At 40.0% G+C, this 20,121-nt stretch overlaps 1 protein-coding gene across 1 annotated transcript; it reads left to right on the forward strand.

Moving 5' to 3' along the window:
• The first annotated feature begins 2,421 nt into the window (after positions 1 to 2,421).
• NOXRED1 (NADP dependent oxidoreductase domain containing 1) lies at positions 2,422 to 19,235 on the forward strand. The gene is made up of 6 exons (XM_060003368.1): positions 2,422 to 2,851; positions 4,569 to 4,765; positions 9,074 to 9,254; positions 9,811 to 9,962; positions 10,610 to 10,832; positions 18,922 to 19,235. The coding sequence occupies exons 1-6, from the start codon at positions 2,697 to 2,699 to the stop codon at positions 19,097 to 19,099; spliced, it is 1,086 nt and encodes a 361-aa protein (XP_059859351.1). The 5' UTR covers positions 2,422 to 2,696; the 3' UTR covers positions 19,100 to 19,235.
• Positions 19,236 to 20,121: the final 886 nt, after the last annotated feature.

Here is a 20,121-nt window from a genome sequence, read left to right on the forward strand (position 1 = left end):
GCAGCTCCCTACAACAAAGAATTATCCGGCCCCAAATGTCAGTAGTGCCAGTGTGGAGAAAGCCTGCTCTAAGGGGATCAGATTCCATCTTTTGCTCCTGTACTTTGTAATGGCCTTTGCAATTCCAGGTAACCTCATATTTGGTTCCTTTCCGGATCAACCCTCTTGCTATTGAAGAAACAGGAGTTTAATTTGCTAAATTGTGCTGAAGTTATTGACCGATCTTCAAATAAACAGTGGTGACCTAACTAGTGTATGAGGGTTCACTTAGAGAAGCAGAGCCACTAGGATTATATAGTCTGCCAGTCTGTCCACCTGTCTAATCTACATATGGGATTCATTACAGGGCTTTGACCTTGCTCAAGTGTGGCAGCTGGTACAGTCTCTGGAAGGTTATCTTCATGTCTGGTGGTAGAGCTAGAAATCCATAGGGCAGGCAGTGGGGAAGGGAAGATGGATAAAAAGTGAGGGGAGGGGGAGCAAGGATGAGCTGGAGCCCATGAGGATGGACTGGAACCCCTGCCAGTTCTCACCGCCCCCAACCTGAGGAAGTGGATGACCTGCAGGGGAAGCTCACTGGTGGCCTTTGTCACACAGCTGAACACACCCCTGGCCCAGGAGTGTGAGAAGCGACAGGAGGATCCCAGGGAAGGTATAGCAGTTGCGGGCCCAACTGCTGCCCCACAGCAACAGCGCTGCCCACAGACAGTGGAAGTGCCTGCCCAGCCTCGCAAGCACAAACGGCTGCTGCACTTCCACCTCCAGATCCGCACGAAACCTCTCCTGTGGTGGCACACACGTAGGCTGAAAATGTAGTTCAGCCTAGCCAACTCGATGTGTTACAACGCCACAAGCAGCAGATCCCCATTTTTGAGAATGCGTAAGTAAAGGATGGGTCTAGAATCCACGTTTATACAAGTTAATGTGTGCTGCGTTGTCATGCTGAGTTGGAAGGTTTTGAGCGTCTCTTTCCTTCGGATCAGGAAACATCACTTGCAACATTCAGATGGCCTACCCACTGTTACGGTCTAAGGAAGGGTTTCTTAGACTTGAAAACTTGTCTGCTCTTCACTTCAAGTGCTGGAGACTTTGCTTTTAAAGCGATTGACCTAACAGCCCTCCTACAAAAGGGATTAGAGAAGCCAGATACTAAAGGTCACGTTTTGTATGATTCCATTTAGGTGAAATAGCCAGAAAAGGTAATTCCACAGAGATAAAAACAGATATGTGGTTGCCAGGGGCTGAGTGGGAGGGTGGGGAGGAAATGGGGAGTAACTGCTTATTGGGTGTAGCATTTCCTTTGGTGGGAGTTGAAAATGTTTTGGAACTAGAGGTAGTGGGTGAACAACACTGAATATACTGAACTGTTCACTTTTTAATGGCTGTTTTGTGAATTTCACCTCAATAAAATTTTTTTTTTAATTTAAAAAGGTTAGAGAGGAGCAGTTTTGAATTCTGATCTCAATTTTGCCATTGCTATAAAATAGATTAGAGTTTTGAATATTATTTTTCCCAGCTTTATTGAGGTATGATTGACAAATAAATATTGTATATATTTAAGTGATAACAATATAATGATTTGATATACACTGTGAAATTAGTACCACAGTCAAGTTAATTAACACGTCCATCACCTCACAGTTACCTTTTTTGTGTGGGTGGTGAGAACACTTAAGATCTACTCTTAGCAAATTTCAAGTAGACAATACAGTATTCTTACCTATAGTCACCATGATGTATATTAGATCCTCAGAATTTATTTTATCTAGTTTGTTTATTTTATTATTTATTCATTGATTTCTTGAACACAAAAAGAAGGGGTTTGAAAAATAACTCTGAGTAGTGCTAAGATCTGTATGATATTGCAGTCTGCCAAAAAAAAAAAAAACTAGAAGTCTAGAAACTTCTGTTGGGAAAAGGGGGATCCCATACTGCCCTGGTGTAGTACTCCAAGAAGTCGTGAAGGAATTCTTGCCCTCATGTTGCAGGTCTGGAAAACCTCTAAGTGGGGCTGGCCCCTTTAAGGCTCCAAGACTGAAGTAATCCGGTAGCTAAGGAGTCATAATGACAACCTTCTTGGGTAATTCTCCCTGAAAATGTAGTTCTTACCCTCCAGTTCCAGAACCACTGAGGAGCAGAGCCATCTTCTCCTCCGTTTGGTTGGTGAGAGATATATGTGGATGGGCTTATACCTCTCTGGCTTCATTTTCTAAAATCTAGATGTCCCCGCCCTAGATAAAGGACCGTGATATTTAGTTTGGGTTCTTTTCTACCCTGTGGGGAACACAGAGTTTAGTGAAAGGGGAGAATTTCTGTGAAATGTGGTCTAAGTGTTCAGTCCTATGTCTAAAACCTAGGAGAGAATGGAAGGGAGAAATGTGCCTGTGAAACCCATTGTTAATGTAAATGCACCTGCTGAAAACTGTGCCTGGAGCCTATATGGATTTTGTCCAGGTTTTCCATGAATTCAGTATTCCTGACTCACGGGTAGTCAGTGCTTAGGAATCCTCCAGGACTCACACTCAGAGAAGTGGATGAGAGCTGCCAGTTCATAACCGGGAGGAGAGGTGCTGAAGCCACCATCAGGAGACCCTGAGACTTGGGCACACACACCCTCCTGCGTAGACTCCTTCTTCTTCCCGGACAGGGAGCCGAGTTGATTGGTGTCTGTTGTTGCAGGAGATGCTGGTTTGGAGATGGACATGCTAGAGGACCTTGAGACACTGCAGTTTGAGTATGGGATTCAAGAGGAAGACCACAGCTGGCTGTATTTGCTGGGCCGTTCTCATGGGCTGATGACCAAGGCCTGTGCCCATGCAACCTTCTTCTGCAAGCTACTCCATAATTTGAGGTAAGCTGGGTCTCCAAGGTCAGGCAGATGGAGAAGAATTTCACTGCAGAGACTCCAGATGACTTAAACTTTTTATATTGGAGAGTAACTTTGGCAGGGGGAGTGTCCTCCTACCTTTTACAACCCACACTCGAGTACTGCTGGTCTGAAAGCACCAGGGAAATGCATACCAGGGTCCCTTGGCTGTGTTTATGTAATAAAGCATGGATTAGTGGTGATTTCCTTTCAGTGAGTAGACATTAAATAATCCATTCATTCGTTCGTTCATCCATCCTATCATTCACTCCCTCATCAGGATGACCAGCTTGTCTGCCACAGCTACTAATCACTAGCCATTCCATGGCTACTGGCTGAAAATGGGGTCATTTTTTTCTTTTGGGGCTGAGCTAACAGTGGAATGCTTCCTCACAAGAAAGCTTCCTGGAAATTTGGGGGTCCTTATGGCTGGATGACTTGCCTGAAACCAGGAATACTGATTTCCAAAGAAGCTCTCAGTCCCGTCCTGGCTTCTGATGCTTAAGTAGGAGGTGTGTGAGAGCCAAGTACCTAGGACTAGGCTCCTGGATTCTGTAACTCTAGGTCACTCCTAGAGCATTTGTCCCCACCCCCCAACCCCTCAGTCTGCTTCTCAGTTTACTTTTCTCTGAAATTAGATTAATTCCTAGATGGTGGGACCAGATCTGAATTAAACATGTTATAGATACAGCACATACCCGAGGAGGCAGACTACTCAAGAAGTTTGCTGACTGGCTGACTGATAAGGATGCGTAGTAAACCTATTGGCTGTCTCCAAGGTGAGGGATGAGAAACCAATATGGGAAACTTCCAGGAGGCGTCTTCTGTTTGGAAGGATCAGGCACAGAGAGAAAATGCTCTCCTTTTAACCAAAAGAGAAGCCTTAACTAGAATGGGGCTTGTGATGCTTACATGGAAACTCCAGAGCTTTAAGACTCCAATTTTCACAGAAATACAGAACAAATACAAGATTGCCATATAACAACATAAAAATGCCTTATGTATTCAGAGGTCAGACTTTGTTCATCTTGGGTCAAGTGAACCTCCAGAAAGAGTGGCCTCAGATCCTTGATCCTCAGTTTCTTAGGTCTGTTTTCCCTTATAAACCATTTACTGTTATAAATCATTACGTTTGGAAAAAAGCTAAGTTACATGGTTTCCTGGGTTTGTGCAGAACTGAAATAACAAACTAGAAAGAGGAGGCGTATAGTAGGAGAGGGGTGCACTCATCCTGATGGAGATGGAAATTGACAGCTGTCTGCATGGGAAGCAATGAAGGAACTGGCTCCCCATGTTCCAGGATAAGGTGTAATTGTAATTAGGCTGTTCACAGTGATGGTCCTGAGTCAAAGAAATGGTTAAGTAGTCAGACCTTGTGTTTAAGAAGGCAGGGAAATGCACGATACATATAACCCAAAAAATGTTCACTTAAGAATGTTTTAAACAAGTTCTGATCCTTTGAAAGGGGTATGCTTTACTTCCTGGAAAATTCACTCAGGAGGAACATTTCATTCCATCAGTGAAGCTGGATCAGTGGGACATAATTGGAATTCTACTCTCTGAAGTACTTATGGTGTCACAGCAGGCTGCATGTGAGGAAGTTAAACCAGAGAACGTCAGAGGTTGACGGTCAAGAAGGACTAAGGGTCTGCGTTTACTTGGGTGTGTGTCTGTGTTCATTCTCCAGAGAATCATTCTCCAGAAAATCATTACAGGAGAAGCAAACTTCTAGATGTCGCTTGGCTGGATTGCGTGAAGACACTCCTGATGACGATGCGTTAAAGGTGGGCATCATTGGAGGCGGCCACCTTGGGAAGCAGCTGGCTCACACACTGCTTCAGCTTGTCCCCATCCCAGCTGACAGCCTGAGGATCTCCACTCGGAGGCCAGAGGCCCTAGGTGAGGAGCTCTGCGCAATAGAAGGGAGGCTTGGGTGTGCTCTTTAGGTGGTGACGAGGCCATTTTGAAAGGGTCCCTCAAAAGAGGAATCCTCGCATACAGCATGCCGAGTTCTCAGCTTGCTAGCCCCCAGAAAAGCCAGGAAGATGGTTTTTTAACTTGTTCCTTAAAGCAACTTTCTTCTCCACCTAAATATTTATATCCATATCTCCTCCCTGTGCCCTTGGTGGCGAGATATCTTTCTGGGTCTTTGATATAGAGAAGGTTTCCAAACAGAATTCATATTTTCTAACTGGACCAGTTAGAGTCTGAGTGGTGTTTACCAGTTCCAAATATTTGGCCTTATTCTTTTAAAATAACATTTACTGAAATTTTTTTTAAAGTTTTATAATGATTCCATTTATTAACTTATGGTGATAGAAATCAGAACAGTGGTTGCTTCTGGGGAGACTGAGAAGAGGCCCAAGGGAACTTTCTGGGGAGTTGGAAATATTCTGTATCTTGAGAGAGGTGTGAGTTACATAGGTGTATGCATTTGTCAAAGTTGATCAAACTATTTACTTCAGATCTGTGTGTTGCATTGTATGTAAATTATACTTCAAAATATTTTTAATGTAAAGTAATATATGAATGTTATAGAAAATTTAGAAAACTATAGGGAAGTAAATAATAACTACCTATAATTCTAGCAGGGTTATCATTTCTTTCCCATTTTTTCCTCTCATTATATCAGTAATTAACACTCTACAAAGCTTTTTGTATCCTGCTTTTTTCACTTAATGTATCATGAGCCTATTCTCATATTATTTGACAGTCTTCAAACTCATGATTTTAAGGTTGTATAGTATTCCTAAGTATGACTGTATGATAATTTATGTAACTGTGCCTTATTTAGTAGGACTTCCTTTTACATAATTTAAAAAACAAAATTACTAGGTCAAAGTACAGGTACAGCTTTATTAAGATATACTTTGTATATAATAAACTGCACATTTAAAAAAAAATTTCTTGGCCAGGCTACAAGGCATGTGGGATCTTAGTTCCCCAACCAGGGATCGAACCCGTGCCCCTTGCATTGAAGTGCGGAGTCTTAACCACTGGACCACTGGGGAAGTTCTAAACTGCACATTTTAAAAGTGGTAAAGAATCCACGTTCCAAAGCAGGGGACGCGGGTTCAATCCTTGGTCAGGGAACTAAGATCCCACGTGCTGCAGAGCAACTAAGCCCGTGTGCCACAACTGCTGAGCTCACGCGCCTCAATGAGAGAGCCCGCAAGCCGCAAATACAGAGCCCACGTGCTCTGGAGTCCGCGTGCCACAACTAGAGAGAGAAAATCCACAGCCACAACGAGAGAGAAGCCTGAGCACCGCAATGAAGAGCCAATGCACGGCAATGAAAAAAAGATCCTGCATGCCTCAACCAAGATCCCACATGCTGCAACTAAGACCCAACGCAGCCAAAAAAAATAAAATAAATAAATAAATATTTTTTAAAAAGTATACAGGGACTTCCGTGGTGGTCCAGTGGGTAAGACTTAGCTCCCAATGCAGGGGTCCCAGGTTCAATCCTTGGTCTGGGAACTAGATCCCACATGCATGCCGCAATTACGAAGTCCGCATGCTGCAACTAAGAAGCCTGCATGCCGCAACTGAAAGATCCTGCGTGCCGCAACTAAGGACCCAGTGCAGCCTAAGTAAATAAATATTTTTAAAATAAATTTTAAAAATAAAGTGTACAGTTTGATGTTTTGTGACACGTGTATGCTCCTGTGAAACCATCAACGTAATCAAGGTAATGAATCTCTCTACCTCCCTGCAGAACCCACTCAGGAAACCACTGATCTGATTTTTTTTTAATTAATTGTTTATTTATTTTATTTTTAGCTGCGTTGGGTCTTTGTTGCTGCACGCGGGCTTTCCCTAGTTGCAGAGAGCGGGGGCTACTCTTCGTTGTGGTGCGCGGGCTTCTCATTGCATTGGCTTCTCTTGTTGCGGAGCACAGGCTCTAGGCACGCAGGCTTCAGTAGTTACGGCTTGCAGGCTCTAGAGCACAGGCTCAGTAGTTGTGGCGCATGGGCTTAGTTGCTCCACGGCATGTGGGATCTTCCCAGACCAGGGCTCAAACCCGTGTCCCCTAGCATTGGCAGGCGGACTCCCAACCACTGCGCCACCAGGGAAATCCCCACTGATCTGATTTCTGTCACTACTGATTAGTTTGCATTTTGTAGAGTTTTGTATAAATGGAGTCATACAGTTTGTACTTCTTCTTTGGTCTGAATTCTTTTTATAATTAATTTTTTTATTGAAGTATAGTTGATTTACAATGTTGTGTTAGTTTCAGATGTACAGCAAAGTGATTCAGTTATGTATATTCAGTTATATGTATATATATATAGAAAATATATTACACAGAATATATTCTATATTCATATATTCCTTTTCAGATTCTTTTCCCATATAGGTTATTACAAAATATTGAGTATAGTTCCCTGTGCTATACAGTAGGTCCTTATTGTTTATTTTATATATAGTAGTGTGTATATATTACTCCCAAATTCCTAATTTATCCCTCCCCGCAATGGTCTGAATTCTTTCACTCTGCATAATTATTTTGAGATATATCCGTGTGTTGCATGTATTGATATTCTTTTTATTTCTGAGTAGTGTTTTATTGCATGGATACTCCATAGTTCATTTATTCCTCTGTTGATGGACATTCAGGTTGTTTCCAATTTGGGGCTATTACAAATAAAGCTATTATGAACATTTGTGTACAAATATTGGTGTGGAGAAATGCTTTTATTTTTCTTGAGTAAACACTTGGGAATGGGGTGGCTGGGTCATATGATAGGTATATTTAATTTTTAAAGAAACTTCTAATATATTTTTTCAAACTGACCTACAAAGGATGTTGTTCAGGTATAAACTTTCATCAACAGTGTGTAAGAATACCCATTTTACTACACGCTTGTCAATTCTGGGAATCTTTTTTTTAATCACCATTTTAATATGCCTTTACAATTTTTCTTATTTTAATATGTCTTTCACTGATCACTAGAAGAATTAAAATTTTTTATAGGCTTATTGCTATTTCATCATTTTTGAGTTCTTTTTTGTTCAATTTTTCTGTTGGATGCCTGTATGATTTTTCTTATTGATTTGTAAATGTTCCTTCTATATTAAGGAAACTAAAAAAATCTTAACCCCTCAAGGCAGATTTCTTAAATCTCATCAATAGGACCAGTATATATGACATTTCAATAAAATGCATATATTCTTCTGGGAAGCGATATGTTTATTAATAATAAAATTACAGTCATAGAATATCACTGTATGTTGTATTAAGGAACCAAGAATTCAAAATGCTCAGCATCAGCTTCTGTGCACTTTTGAGAACCACATATGGAAGCAAAGTGGATATGCATGTTTTCTAAAGTTCTTCTTTGTCCTGTGTATCTTCCTACCTGGAAGTACCTGAGTACCCAGATAACCTCAGCATCAACTTTATCACATACTTGTGGTGGTTAAGAGAAGAACTGACCTCTGCAATGTCTAACATCCTGTTCTCTGATAACACTTAAAACATACTACCGTATGTGAGTTCACATTTTTACTTTTGAGGATCCAGATCACAATAAGTACAATTAAATGATTAACTACCAAGAAGTGTTTTTAGCAACTACATGAGTTATATATTTCTTTCTACATTTATAAACATCTTATTGACATTAAATTGTGTATACTGAAACTGTAAGCATATTTTGGCAAATTCCTCCCAACCTCTGCCCTATACTCTTCCACTCTCTCAGTCTTTCCCATCATTTCAAGCCAGTTAAGCTGTTTAACTTCAGCCCAGTCACAGAATTCTTGAAGCCTCAGTTTCTGCATCTATAATATAGGAATAACACTAGCCTCTGTCTCATAAGGTCCTTATGAGATTCCCTTAGATAACGTATGTACTTTGTACATTATCTGGTACACGATGAATTCTGTTAATTGGAGAAGGCTTCATTCAGACCTTTTTTCTTCCTAAAAAAAGAAACTCTGAAAAATTCTAGCATTTGGTCTAAAACATAAGGTAGGGATGAATTATCTTACAATCTCGAGCACTGCTGCAGTGGCACCTCCTGCCATAGTCATGGGGTCAGGGCTTTGCTGCGTGGCTTTTAGAAGGCATGAGGGAATCTCTTCTGATTAATGTGGTGGCAAGACTTGAGATAAAATAATTGTCATCCTCTCCCCACAGCTGATGTTGAGTTCGAAGTTCTTTGTACTGTGATCTTTCTGACTTCCTTTATTCCCTCCCAGATGAATTCAAGAAACTGGGGATCCAGTGCTTTTACTGTAACTCTTCTCTGGTGGAGTGGGCCAACGTGATATTCCTCTGCTGCCTGCCATCTCAGCTGTCTAATATCTGTGCAGAAATTCAAACCAGCCTTGGAAAAGCCTGCATTGTGTACAGCTTTGTGGCTGCCGTCCCACTACCCAGGTATCTTGTTAGGGTGAGCACAGGATTGGCAGGACTGCTCTGTCTGCTCATCTCCACCCTGGCCCCTACCTCTTGGAGTTGGTCATTCCCAGTCATAAGGTGGAAGCAGCTTCATTGGCAGAAGGACCAGCCAGCCTTTGAAACTGTGTCTTCCCCGCTTTTCCAGCACTTGTGGGTGGGACCTTTTCTTTGATGTGCAAATGTTTAGAACTGCAGTAGAGCATTACTTCCAACTACTTGAAGCTGATGAGTGTTCCCCTTGTACGCCACTCAACAGCATGAAAATTGATGTGGAGCATGTGTCAGATATTATTTTTGTACCTCGAGTGTCTAGCTCAGTGCCTGGCTTGGGGTGACATTGAGTAAGTTTTGAGTGGATGGGTGAACAATCCATCTAAGATGTAGTGCCCCAGTGCCGACCCACACCTGCGTTTGCCTGTGAGCAGTGCTGTGCAGGGGACTACATTGTTGGGGCTGGATGTAAACTCAGTGGGTCACGTGGTGCTTTATTCTAGTCTGGGCCCTGCACTTCCTGCGTTGGTGGCTTTACTTTCAGGTTGAAACTCCTACTGAAGCACACCAATGTCTTGCGGCCTCAGTATCAGTGTGTTGAAGATCTTGCCAGCATCTGGGGGGCCAATAAGGAAATCACAGCTGCTCTCCAAGACCCTGTGATTCTTCAGGCTACCTGTCCCTACAGTCCTGCTGGTAATGGCTCACGGTATTTTTGGTACTTTTAAAAATTACCTTCCTCTTGGCCTACTGCTATCTTATTAAATCCCTGTGTGTGTGTGTGTGTGTGTGTGTGTGTGTGTGCGTGTGCGTGCATGCATGTGTGCTGAGGGTGTGTGTGTGTGTATAAGTACAAGCTAGATACATTCTCAGCTATTTAGGTTTTACATGGGAACAGCTTTGGTGGCAAAAAGTAGCCTTTTTAGGGAAAGCTAAGAAGTGTGATTAATCGGACCCTTTAAGGATGAATTGGAAACAACCAGAGGAGAGAGCCTATTTAAACCAGAGGATGCAGTGTCTGGGACTAAATGGCTTTTCCTTACTGTAACCTTGCAGTTTGCCTTATTGGCAAGGACCATTCTAGAGATTTCTAGAGATGCATTTGTCATCAGCAATGCCTACATTAACATATCTGTCTTCCTCTGGTAGGGTCAACATGCAATGTGTTATAAAGGGCACAAACAGGGTTCTTGGCCTAGAAAGGAAGAGCGCTTATCTTGAGGTTCATGTAACCAAACTGTCTTGGACAGAAGGTGGCTGTTCACCGTCTGGGGTTTGTCCTAGGTTCCCTGCAAACCTTTTTGGTGGTGCTAACGGGTATTTCCTTTTTCATTGATGTTTAGGGGGAATAATCCTCAATATCAAATGGTTGGAGGGAGTGTTCTATGCAGCCATAAATGTCTGCACAGAAAAGGACATGCCCCACTCACAAGTGCTGCAGCTTCTGAATGAACTGTTCCTTGCCAAGCACTTTGAAGCCTGTGAGAAAGACAGAGCGTCTTTCCAAAAATTTCAAGCACAAGATTTTGTCAGCAAAGCCTATGCCAAGAACCTGTCTCGGAAAAGGTAAAGTATTAGATGAGTGGCCATTCTAACTTCTCCCACACTGTTTTCTTAGAAGATGCTTTTATCTTTTTCCTTTCATGTTATCTTTAGAAATGTATAAAACGAATACATTCTTATAAAAAAAATCCAACTAGTGGAAAAGTGAGAGCCCTCCTTTGCCCCCCAAATCCCTTTTCATAGACTTTACCTCTGATGGTTTTTGTATTTTTGTCTTTCTACCTATGCATTTACAAACATATATTTATATTGTCATTATAATGTATATGCATATCTGTATCTATATATACATTTTAGAAACATGGGGATTATACTTACTACATCATAGGTACCATTCTATGTTAGTACAGTCATATCTATTTCATTTATGAGTGCTGTGCAGGCATCCATTGGATACATTTCTTTAGCTACATTTATTCATCCTATTTCCTCTTGATGGCAATGTAGTTCCTTTGCCCCACATTTTGCACAAAGGGCTGCTTTGAACATTTCATCCTTAAACTTTGCACACTTGTACCAGTAAAATTTCTGGGTCAGAGGTTATATATAGTTTATGTTTGATAGGTATTCCTAAATTGCTTATCAAAAAAGTGATACTTATATTTCTACCAATAGTGTATGAGAGTGCCATTTCACTATAGCTTGATAACTATTAGATCATTCTTTTTAATCTTTAATAATCTAATAGAGACAAATGGTTGCCCTTGTTACCAGTGACTTCCATGTCACTAAATTTATCCTTTTCTTCCTTGGCTATTGAACATGCCTTCCTTCTTGAAACAATCTTTTCTCTTAGCTTTCATGATACCCTCACATTCTCTTCATTTTCCTCCTGCTCCTCCGATTCCTCCTTTGCCAGCTCCTCTTATGCGCTATCCTTAAATCTGGGAGTTTTCAGGGCTCTGTCCTAGGCATTCCTTTCTTTTCATTCTACACTTTGTTCCTGGGTGATCTTTTCCACTTCGGGGACTTAGGTTGCCATTACATGCTCCTTTGTGGAGTTGTTCAGGCCAGAACCTGGAAGTAATCCTTGATCTTACCCCCCTCTTATCTTTTGTGTTCTAATTAATCACCAATGACCTGTGGTACACTTTCAGTTTGGGAATTTTCCTTCCCCCTTATCCTGGGATTCTCTTTGCCTCTCTCTTATGCTGGATCTCTTTTTCCTGGACCCCTCTTCCTCTGGATTCATTTCCTTCTTCATTATGGTGGAATCTGTCCTTCTCCAGTAGCTTCCTTAGAAAAGCCTGCGTAGGAAGTAATTTTTAGGGACTGTGTCTGAAAATGTTTTTATTCTAACCTAATATTTTATTGAGAACATAGCCAGGTAGAGAATCTAGGTTAGAGCAGAAGCAAGAACTACAGTCCTTCAGCCTGTGGAAAGAAAACCACATTCACAGAAAGATAGACAAAATGAAAAGGCAGAGGACTTTGTACCAGATGAAGGAACAAGATAAAACCCCAGAAAAACAACTAAATGAAGTGGAGATAGGCAACCTTCCAGAAAAAGTATTCAGAATAATGATAGTGAAGATGATCCAGGACCTCGGAAAAAGAATGGAGTCAAAGATCGAGAAGATGCAAGAAATGTTTAACAAAGACCTAGAATAATTAAAGAACAAACAAACAGAGATGAACAATACAATAACTGAAAGGAAAACTACACTAGAAGTAATCAATAGCAGAATAACTGAGGTAGAAGAACGGATAAGTGACCTGGAAGACAGAATGGTGGAATTCACTGCCACGGAACAGAATAAAGAAAAAAGAATGAAAAGAAATGAAGACAGCCTAATAGACCTCTGGGACAACATTAAACGCAACAACATTTGCATTATAGGGGTCCCAGAAGGAGAAGAGAGAGAGAAGGGACCCGAGAAAATCTTTGAAGAGATTATAGTCGAAAACTTCCCTAACATGAGAAAGGAAATAGCCACCCAAGTCCAGAAAGTGAGAGAGTCCCAGGCAGGATAAACCCAAGGAGAAACATGCTGAGACACATAATAATCAAATTGACAAAAATTAAACACAAAGAAAAAATTTTGAAAGCAACAAGGGAAAAATGACAAATAACATACAAGGGAACTCCTCCCATAAGTTTAACAGCTGATTTCTCAGTAGGAATCTACAAGCCAGAGGGAGTGGCACGATATATTTAAAGTGATGAAAGGGAAGAACCTACAACCAAGATTACTGTACCCAGCAAGGATCTCATTCAGATTCGAAGGAGAAATCAAAAGCTTTACAGACAAGCAAAAGCTAAGAGAATTCAGCACCACCAAACCAGCTCTACAACAAATGCTAAAGGAACTTCTCTAAGTGGGAAACACAAAGAAAAGGAACTACAAAAACAAACCCATAACAATTAAGAAAATGGTAATAGGAACATACATATCAATAATTACCTTAAACGTGAATGGATTAAATGCTCCAACCAAAAGACACAGGCTCACTGAATGGATACAAAAACAAGACCCATATGTATGCTGTCTACAAGAGACCCACTTCAGACCTACGGACACATACAGACTGAAAGTGAGGGGATGGAAAAAAATATTCCATGCAAATGGAAATCAAAAGAAAGCTGGGGGCTTCCCTGGTGGCGCAGTGGTTGAGAGTCCACCTGCCGATGCAGGGGACACGGGTTCATGCCCCAGTCTGGGAAGATCCCACATGCCGTGGAGCAGCTGGGCCCGTGAGCCATGGCCGCTGAGCCTCCACGTCCGGAGCCTGTGCTCCGCAATGGGAGAGGCCACAACAGGGAGAGGCCCGCGTACCGCAAAAAAAAAACAAAAAAAAGTAAGCTGGAGTAGCAATACTCATATCAGATAAAATAGACTTTAAAATAAAGAATGTTACAAGAGACAAGGAAGGACACTGCATAATGATCAAGGGATCAATCTGAGAAGAAGATATAACAATTATAAATATATATGCACCCAACATAGGAGCACCTCAATACATAAGGCAAATGCTAACAGCTATAAAAGAGGAAATCAACAGTAACACAATAATAGTGGGGGACTTTAACACCTCACTTACACCAATGGACAGATCATCCAAACAGAAACTTAATAAGGAAGCACAAGCTTTAAGTGACACAATAGACCAGATAGATTTAATTGATATTTATAGGACATTCCATCCAAAAACAACAGATTACACTTTCTTCTCAAGTGCACATGGAACATTCTTCAGGATTGATCACATCTTGGGTCACAAATCAAGCCTCAGTAAATTTAAGAAAACTGAAATCACATCAAGCATCTTTTCCCACCACAATGCTATGAGATTAGAAATCCATTACAGGGAAAAAAAACGTAAAAAACACAAACACATGGAGGCTAAACAATACGTTACTAAATAACCAAGAGATCACTGAAGGAATCAAAGAGGAAATCAGAAAATACCTAGAGACACATTACAATGAAAACACGATGATCCAAAACCTATGAGATGCAGCAAAAGCAGTTCTAAGAGGGAAGCTTATAGCAATACAAGCCTACATCAAGAAACAAGAAAAATCTCAAATAAACAATCTAACCTTACACCTAAAGGAACTAGAGAAAGAAGAAAAAACCCAAAGTTAGTAGAAGGAAAGAAATCATAAAGATCAGAGCAGAAATAAATGAAATAGAAACAAAGAAAACAATAGCAAATATCAATAAAACAAAAAGCTGGTCTTTGAGAAGATAAAATTGATAAACCTTTAGCCAGACTCATCAAAAAAAGAGGGAGAGGACTCATAACAGTAAAATTAGAAATGAAAAAGAAGAAGTTACGACGGACACCACAGAAATACAAAGCAACAAGGATGTCCACTCTTGCCACTATTATTCAACATAGTTTTGGAAGTCCTAGCCATGGCAATCAGAAGCAAAAGAAATAAAAGGAATATAAATTGGAAAAGAAGTAAAACTGTCACTGTTTGCAGATGACATGATACTATACATAGAGAATCCTAAAGATGCCACCAGAAAACTACTAGAGCTAATCAATGAATTTGGTAAAGTTGCAGAATACAAAATAAATGCACAGAAATCTCTTGCATTCCTATACACAAACAACGAAAGATCAGAAAGAATAATTAAGGAAACAATCCCATTCATCATTGCAACAAAAAGAATTAAAAAAAAAAAGAATCTAGGGTAGAAACAATTTTCCCTCAGAATTTTTTATTTTATTTTATTTTATTTTTAGCTGTGTTGGGTCTTCATTGCTGCATGTGGGCTTTCTCTAGTTGCAGCGAGCTGGAGCTACTCTTTGTTGCGGTGTGCCGGCTTCTCATTGCGGTGGCTTATCTTGTTGTGGAGCACAGGCTCTAGGCACGGGCTTCAGTAGTTGTGGCACACAGGCACAGTAATTGTGGCTCACGGACTCTAGAGTGCAGGCTCAGTAGTTGCGGTGCACGGGCTTAGTTGCTCTGCAGCATATGGGATCTTCCCGGACCAGGGCTCGAACCGTGTCCCCTGCATTGGCAGGCGGACTCTTAACCACTGCACCACCAGGGAAGCCCATCCCTCAGAATTTTGAAGGCATTGTTCCATCATCTCAGCTTTAAATTGCTGTTGAGAGGTACAGTGCCCTTCTAATTCTTCAATTCATGCTTGGTCTGAAATCTGTTCCTTTTCTCTCTGGAAGCTTATAGTATCTGTTGACTTCAGCATCCTGAAATTTTATTATGCGTCATGATGTGGGTCTATTTTAATGCACTGTGTTGGGCAGTTGGTGGGCCTCTCCCTTTTTCCCCTTAACTTAAAAAACAAAAGATTGTAAAATACGTACACAGAAAAGTACCTATTCCATACATTTATAAATATACAGTTTAATGACTTATTGTAAAGCAAATATCCATGTAATTGCCACCCATAAAAGAAACAGAACATTCAATGGTCCTTCTCAATCTGCATGTCAAGTTCTCTAATTTTCTCCTATTATGTCTTTGATAATTTCCCCCCCTTCCCTCTGTTTTCTCTGTTCTCTCTTCTGAATATTTTATTAGCCAAATATTGGACCTCCTGGGCTGATCCTCTGATTTTCTTTAGCTCTCCTATTTTCATTATCTTTGTGTTTTTGTTCTGCTTTCTGAGAGATTTCCTCAACTATCCTGTTTTTACTATTATATTTAGAACGTTTTTTCATTTTGCTATATTTTGACTTTCAAAGATTTTTTTAGTCTCCAAATATTCCTTTTTTATGTAGCATCCTGTTGTCATTTCCCTATGCAATACCATCTTTTATCCCTTTGAGAATGTAAATGATAGTTTTTTCTTCTCTGAGGAGTCTTTCCTTCAGGATATTTTTGACCATTTATTTTGGTCTCTATCATTCATTTTAGAGCTTTCTTCAAGTATATGGAGAACCTTGATTGTCTGCTCATATTTTTTAAAAATAAGTTTATTTATTTATTTTGGTTGCGTTGGGCCTTCTTTGCTGCGCATGGGCTTTCTCTAGTTGTGGCGAGCGGGGGCTACTCCCTGTTGCAGTGCAGCGCTTCTCATTGCGATGGCTTCTCTTGTTGTGGAGCACAGGCTCTAGGCACGTGGGTTTAGTAGTTGTGGCTCACGGGCTTTAGAGCACAGGCTCAGTAGTTGTGGTGCATGGGCTTAGTTGCTCTGTGGCATGTGGGATCTCCCCAGATAAGGGCTCGAACCCATGTCCCCTGCACTGGCAAGCAGATTCTTAACCACTGTGCCACCAGGGAAGTCCTGTCTGCTCATATTTAAGATCCTGGTTACTAAAAAGATGCTTGGAAACTCTGTGTTTGCTACTGTGGTCTTTACTACAGAGTGGTTTGATCAGCTTTTTCCTTGGGAAACCCTGAATATTGGTATCTTCAAGTCTTTGGGACCCAACTTGGGGAAAGAAAGCTGCACATGTGTAGGGAGAGGGGTGGTCTTATCATTCAGAATATATTTTTTCACTTTATTTCTCCCCTTTTCAGCATATCCTTGCCACTCAAACTGCCTGATAACCATGCCATCATCTGGGAGTTTGTTTAGAAATGCAGATTATGGGTCCCCACCCCAGATGTATGGAATCAGAATCTGCCTTTTTACAAGCTCCCAAGTGATATGTCCATTAAAGTTGGAAAAGTGCTGCTATATGGTCTTTTACATCAGATGACCTGTTAGAATGGGAGGCATGGCATATTAATATTTCTACTATGATTGTAGTTTCTCAAATTCTCTTTATATTTATAATCTTTGTTTTATAAAGTTTGAAGCCATATCATCTGATGAACAGAAGTTTGTACTTTTTACATCTTCTTGGTAGATTATACTTTTTAATTGTATCCCCCCTTTTAAAAAAACTTTTTAGATAATTTTGATTCACATGCAGTTATTAAGAAATAATACAAAGAAATCCCATGTACCCATTTATCCAGTTTCCCCCAATGGAACAAACCATAGTACAATAGCTATACACAGATATTGTAAAACTATAGTACAATACCACGACCAGGATATTGACACTGATACAGTCAAGATACAGAACAATTCTATAACTAGGCATCCTTCATCTTGATCCTTCCTCCCCAACTTGGCAACCATTGAGCTGTTCTCCATTTCTATGATTTTGTCACTTCAAGAATATTATATAAAAGGAATCATATATTATGCAACCTTTGGGGATTGGCCTTTTTCATTTAGCATAATTCTCTGGAGATTCATCCAAGTTGCTGTGTGTATCAATAATTTATTCCTTTTTTATTGCTGAGTAGTTTTCATGGCAGTTATGTTTTCATGGCATGTATGTACCATAGTTTGTTTAATCATTCACCTGTTGAAGGACATCTAGGATGTTTCCAGTGTTTGGCTATTGTGAATAAAGATGCTTTGAACATTCATGTACAGGTTTTTGTGTAAACATAAGTTTTAATTTCTCTGGGACAAATGCTCAAGGGTGCAATGACTGGCTGCATGTTTATTTTTTTAAGACACTGCCAAACAGTTTTTCAAAGTTGTTATATCCTTTTACATCATTAGCAATGTATGATTCAGTTTCTCTGCATCCTCACCAGCATTTGATGTTGTCACTAATTTTTGTTTTACCATTACATCTATAGATCAATTTGTGGAGAGTTGACATCTTTATAATGTTAAATTTTCCCATCCATGTACACAGTATATCTCTCCATTTATATCTTCCTTATTTCATCAGTATTTCGTAGTTTTCAATATACAAGTCCTGTACATGTTTTGTTAGATTTACATCTAAGTATTCTATTTTTTGTGTGTGAAAGGAACTGCATTTTTAGGGTTTTTTTGCCCAAGAGTTCATTGCTAATATATATAAATAAAATTTATTTTATGTTTATTTTATATCCTATGACCTTGCTGAATTCGTTTATTAGTTCTAGGAGATTTTTTCTTTTTTTTAGATTCCTTTGGATTATCTACATGGACCATCATGTCATCTCTATATAGCAACAGTTTCAGTTCTCCCTTTCCAATCTGTGTGCCTTTCATTTCCTTTTCTTGCATTATTGCACTGGCTACAACTTCTAGTGGTACGTTGAATAAGTGTGGTGAGAGCAGATATCCTTGCTTTACTCTTGATTTTTTTAATACTATAAAACCCTATGTCTTAATGCTTGTTAAGTTGAATTCCACTACAGACTAATACTTAACATTGCCCCATTTTTATTTGCATGTTAACTCCTACCTCTTTCCCTATACAGTTGAAGAGGGTATCTTTTTTTTTTTGAAGAGGATATTGTAAAAGAAATGAGGTCTCTTCCATTCCTAATGTCCATGATCCTCTTATGTATTTTCTTTCTAAATTCAAGGAAAATATACTGAAAAGGATGTTGATTTTATTGTCATAATCATTCTCTAATTATGAATTCCTCCCTAAATGCACTTAGAGAATTGTAAGTGTGAAAACTCATAAGTACAATTAAATCCACATGTTGAATAGACCCAGATGAATTTTTAATTTAACTAAGAATTTTAATTAGTTTGATATAGAAAATGAAGAACCTTATTTCCAAGTGGAGGAGAACTTTCTTTAAAGGAAATGTTTAACAGCAAAATCAGATGTATTAAACAGACATAAAAAAGTAACACTATTTTTTTCCTTACCCCAGGCCTTTCCCCTGGTTTGATCTGACTGCTGTGCAACTCAAGGAAACTCCCTTTAGCCAGTATCTCTCACACAGCACTACTTTTCAGGACAACCTTACCCACCTATACTGTGATTCATTTGGTATCACCCTAACCAAAGAACAAGAGCCAGAGGTTTCCACAGGTTTTTCATCCCAATAAGAGAAGAGACCTCAGGAATCAGGATGTTTTTCTCCCTCTACAGTGGTAATGCCCTGATTATCATAATTGACAGTGGAAGTCATGTGCCTGTATGGTGTTTGCCATATGTTAGGCAGTAAGGAATTAGAAAATTGTACTGATGGCTCTTTAAAATCTAGAATAAAACAAAAGGTTCTTTACATCAGTATATTTGGGTGTGTCTGGCTTTTGGAAGCAACTGAATGAAACCACATAACCTGACACACTTAAGTAAGCTGCTTCCCCAGCAGTTAATTATCAATTCAGTTAATTCAAATTATCTCGTCTAAAAGCTAAATTCAAGAAGTTATATTGTCATTATTAAATGGTTACATACTTCTTCTGTAGCATTCTTTTCCTACAATATGTAGCTACAGTATGTAGTTACATTCTTTCCCTTTAGCAGTATGTAGCTGACAAATGATACACCTTGATTGTCCCACACTTTGAGTAGAAAAATAAAATGTGTGGCAAACAATCTTAATTGAATTATGACTCATTTTAGGCTTATTTCAGCTAAACATGACCGTTCTGGTACTATCTTATTTAAAGCTGTTCCCCTTTAAACTATTTTAAACCATAAAACCATTTTAAAAAATAGCTGGCATTACAACTACTGGAGACTGCGTGCCCTGGAGCCTGCGTGCCCTGGGCCCACATGCCGCAACTACTGAAGCCCGTGTGCCCTAGAGCCCGCGTGCCATAACTACTGAGCCCGTGTGATGCAACTACTGAAGCCTGCATGCCTAGAGCCCATGCTCTGCAAGAAGAGAAGCCACCGCAATGAGAAGCCCACGCACCGCAAGGAAGAGTAGCCTCCGCTTGGTGCAACTAGAGAAAGCCCGTGCGCAGCAACGAAGACCCAACACAGCCCCACCCCCCCAACAAAAAAAAGCCAGCATTTATATTAAATGGCTAAAAATAATTCTGCAAAACACAGATTTTATACCTACAGTTCAAATTTATTTCCTTTACATTTTGCAATTACTTTATGTCAATTATAA

Source organism: Delphinus delphis, chromosome 2, assembly GCF_949987515.2.
Source record: "Delphinus delphis chromosome 2, mDelDel1.2, whole genome shotgun sequence".
NCBI classification, from domain to species: Eukaryota; Metazoa; Chordata; class Mammalia; order Artiodactyla; family Delphinidae; genus Delphinus; species Delphinus delphis.

What these genes read in the sequence shown, in the direction of transcription:
- NOXRED1 (XM_060003368.1), top strand. Translation starts at nt 2,697, where the DNA reads ATGGACATGCTAGAGGACCTTGAGACACTGCAGTTTGAGTATGGGATT. An exon ending in CTGTCCCTACAGTCCTGCTG is followed by an intron (nt 9,963 to 10,609) that starts GTAATGGCTCAC and finishes ATTGATGTTTAG; the next exon opens with GGGGAATAATCCTCAATATC. An exon ending in AAGAACCTGTCTCGGAAAAG is followed by an intron (nt 10,833 to 18,921) that starts GTAAAGTATTAG and finishes TCCTTACCCCAG; the next exon opens with GCCTTTCCCCTGGTTTGATC.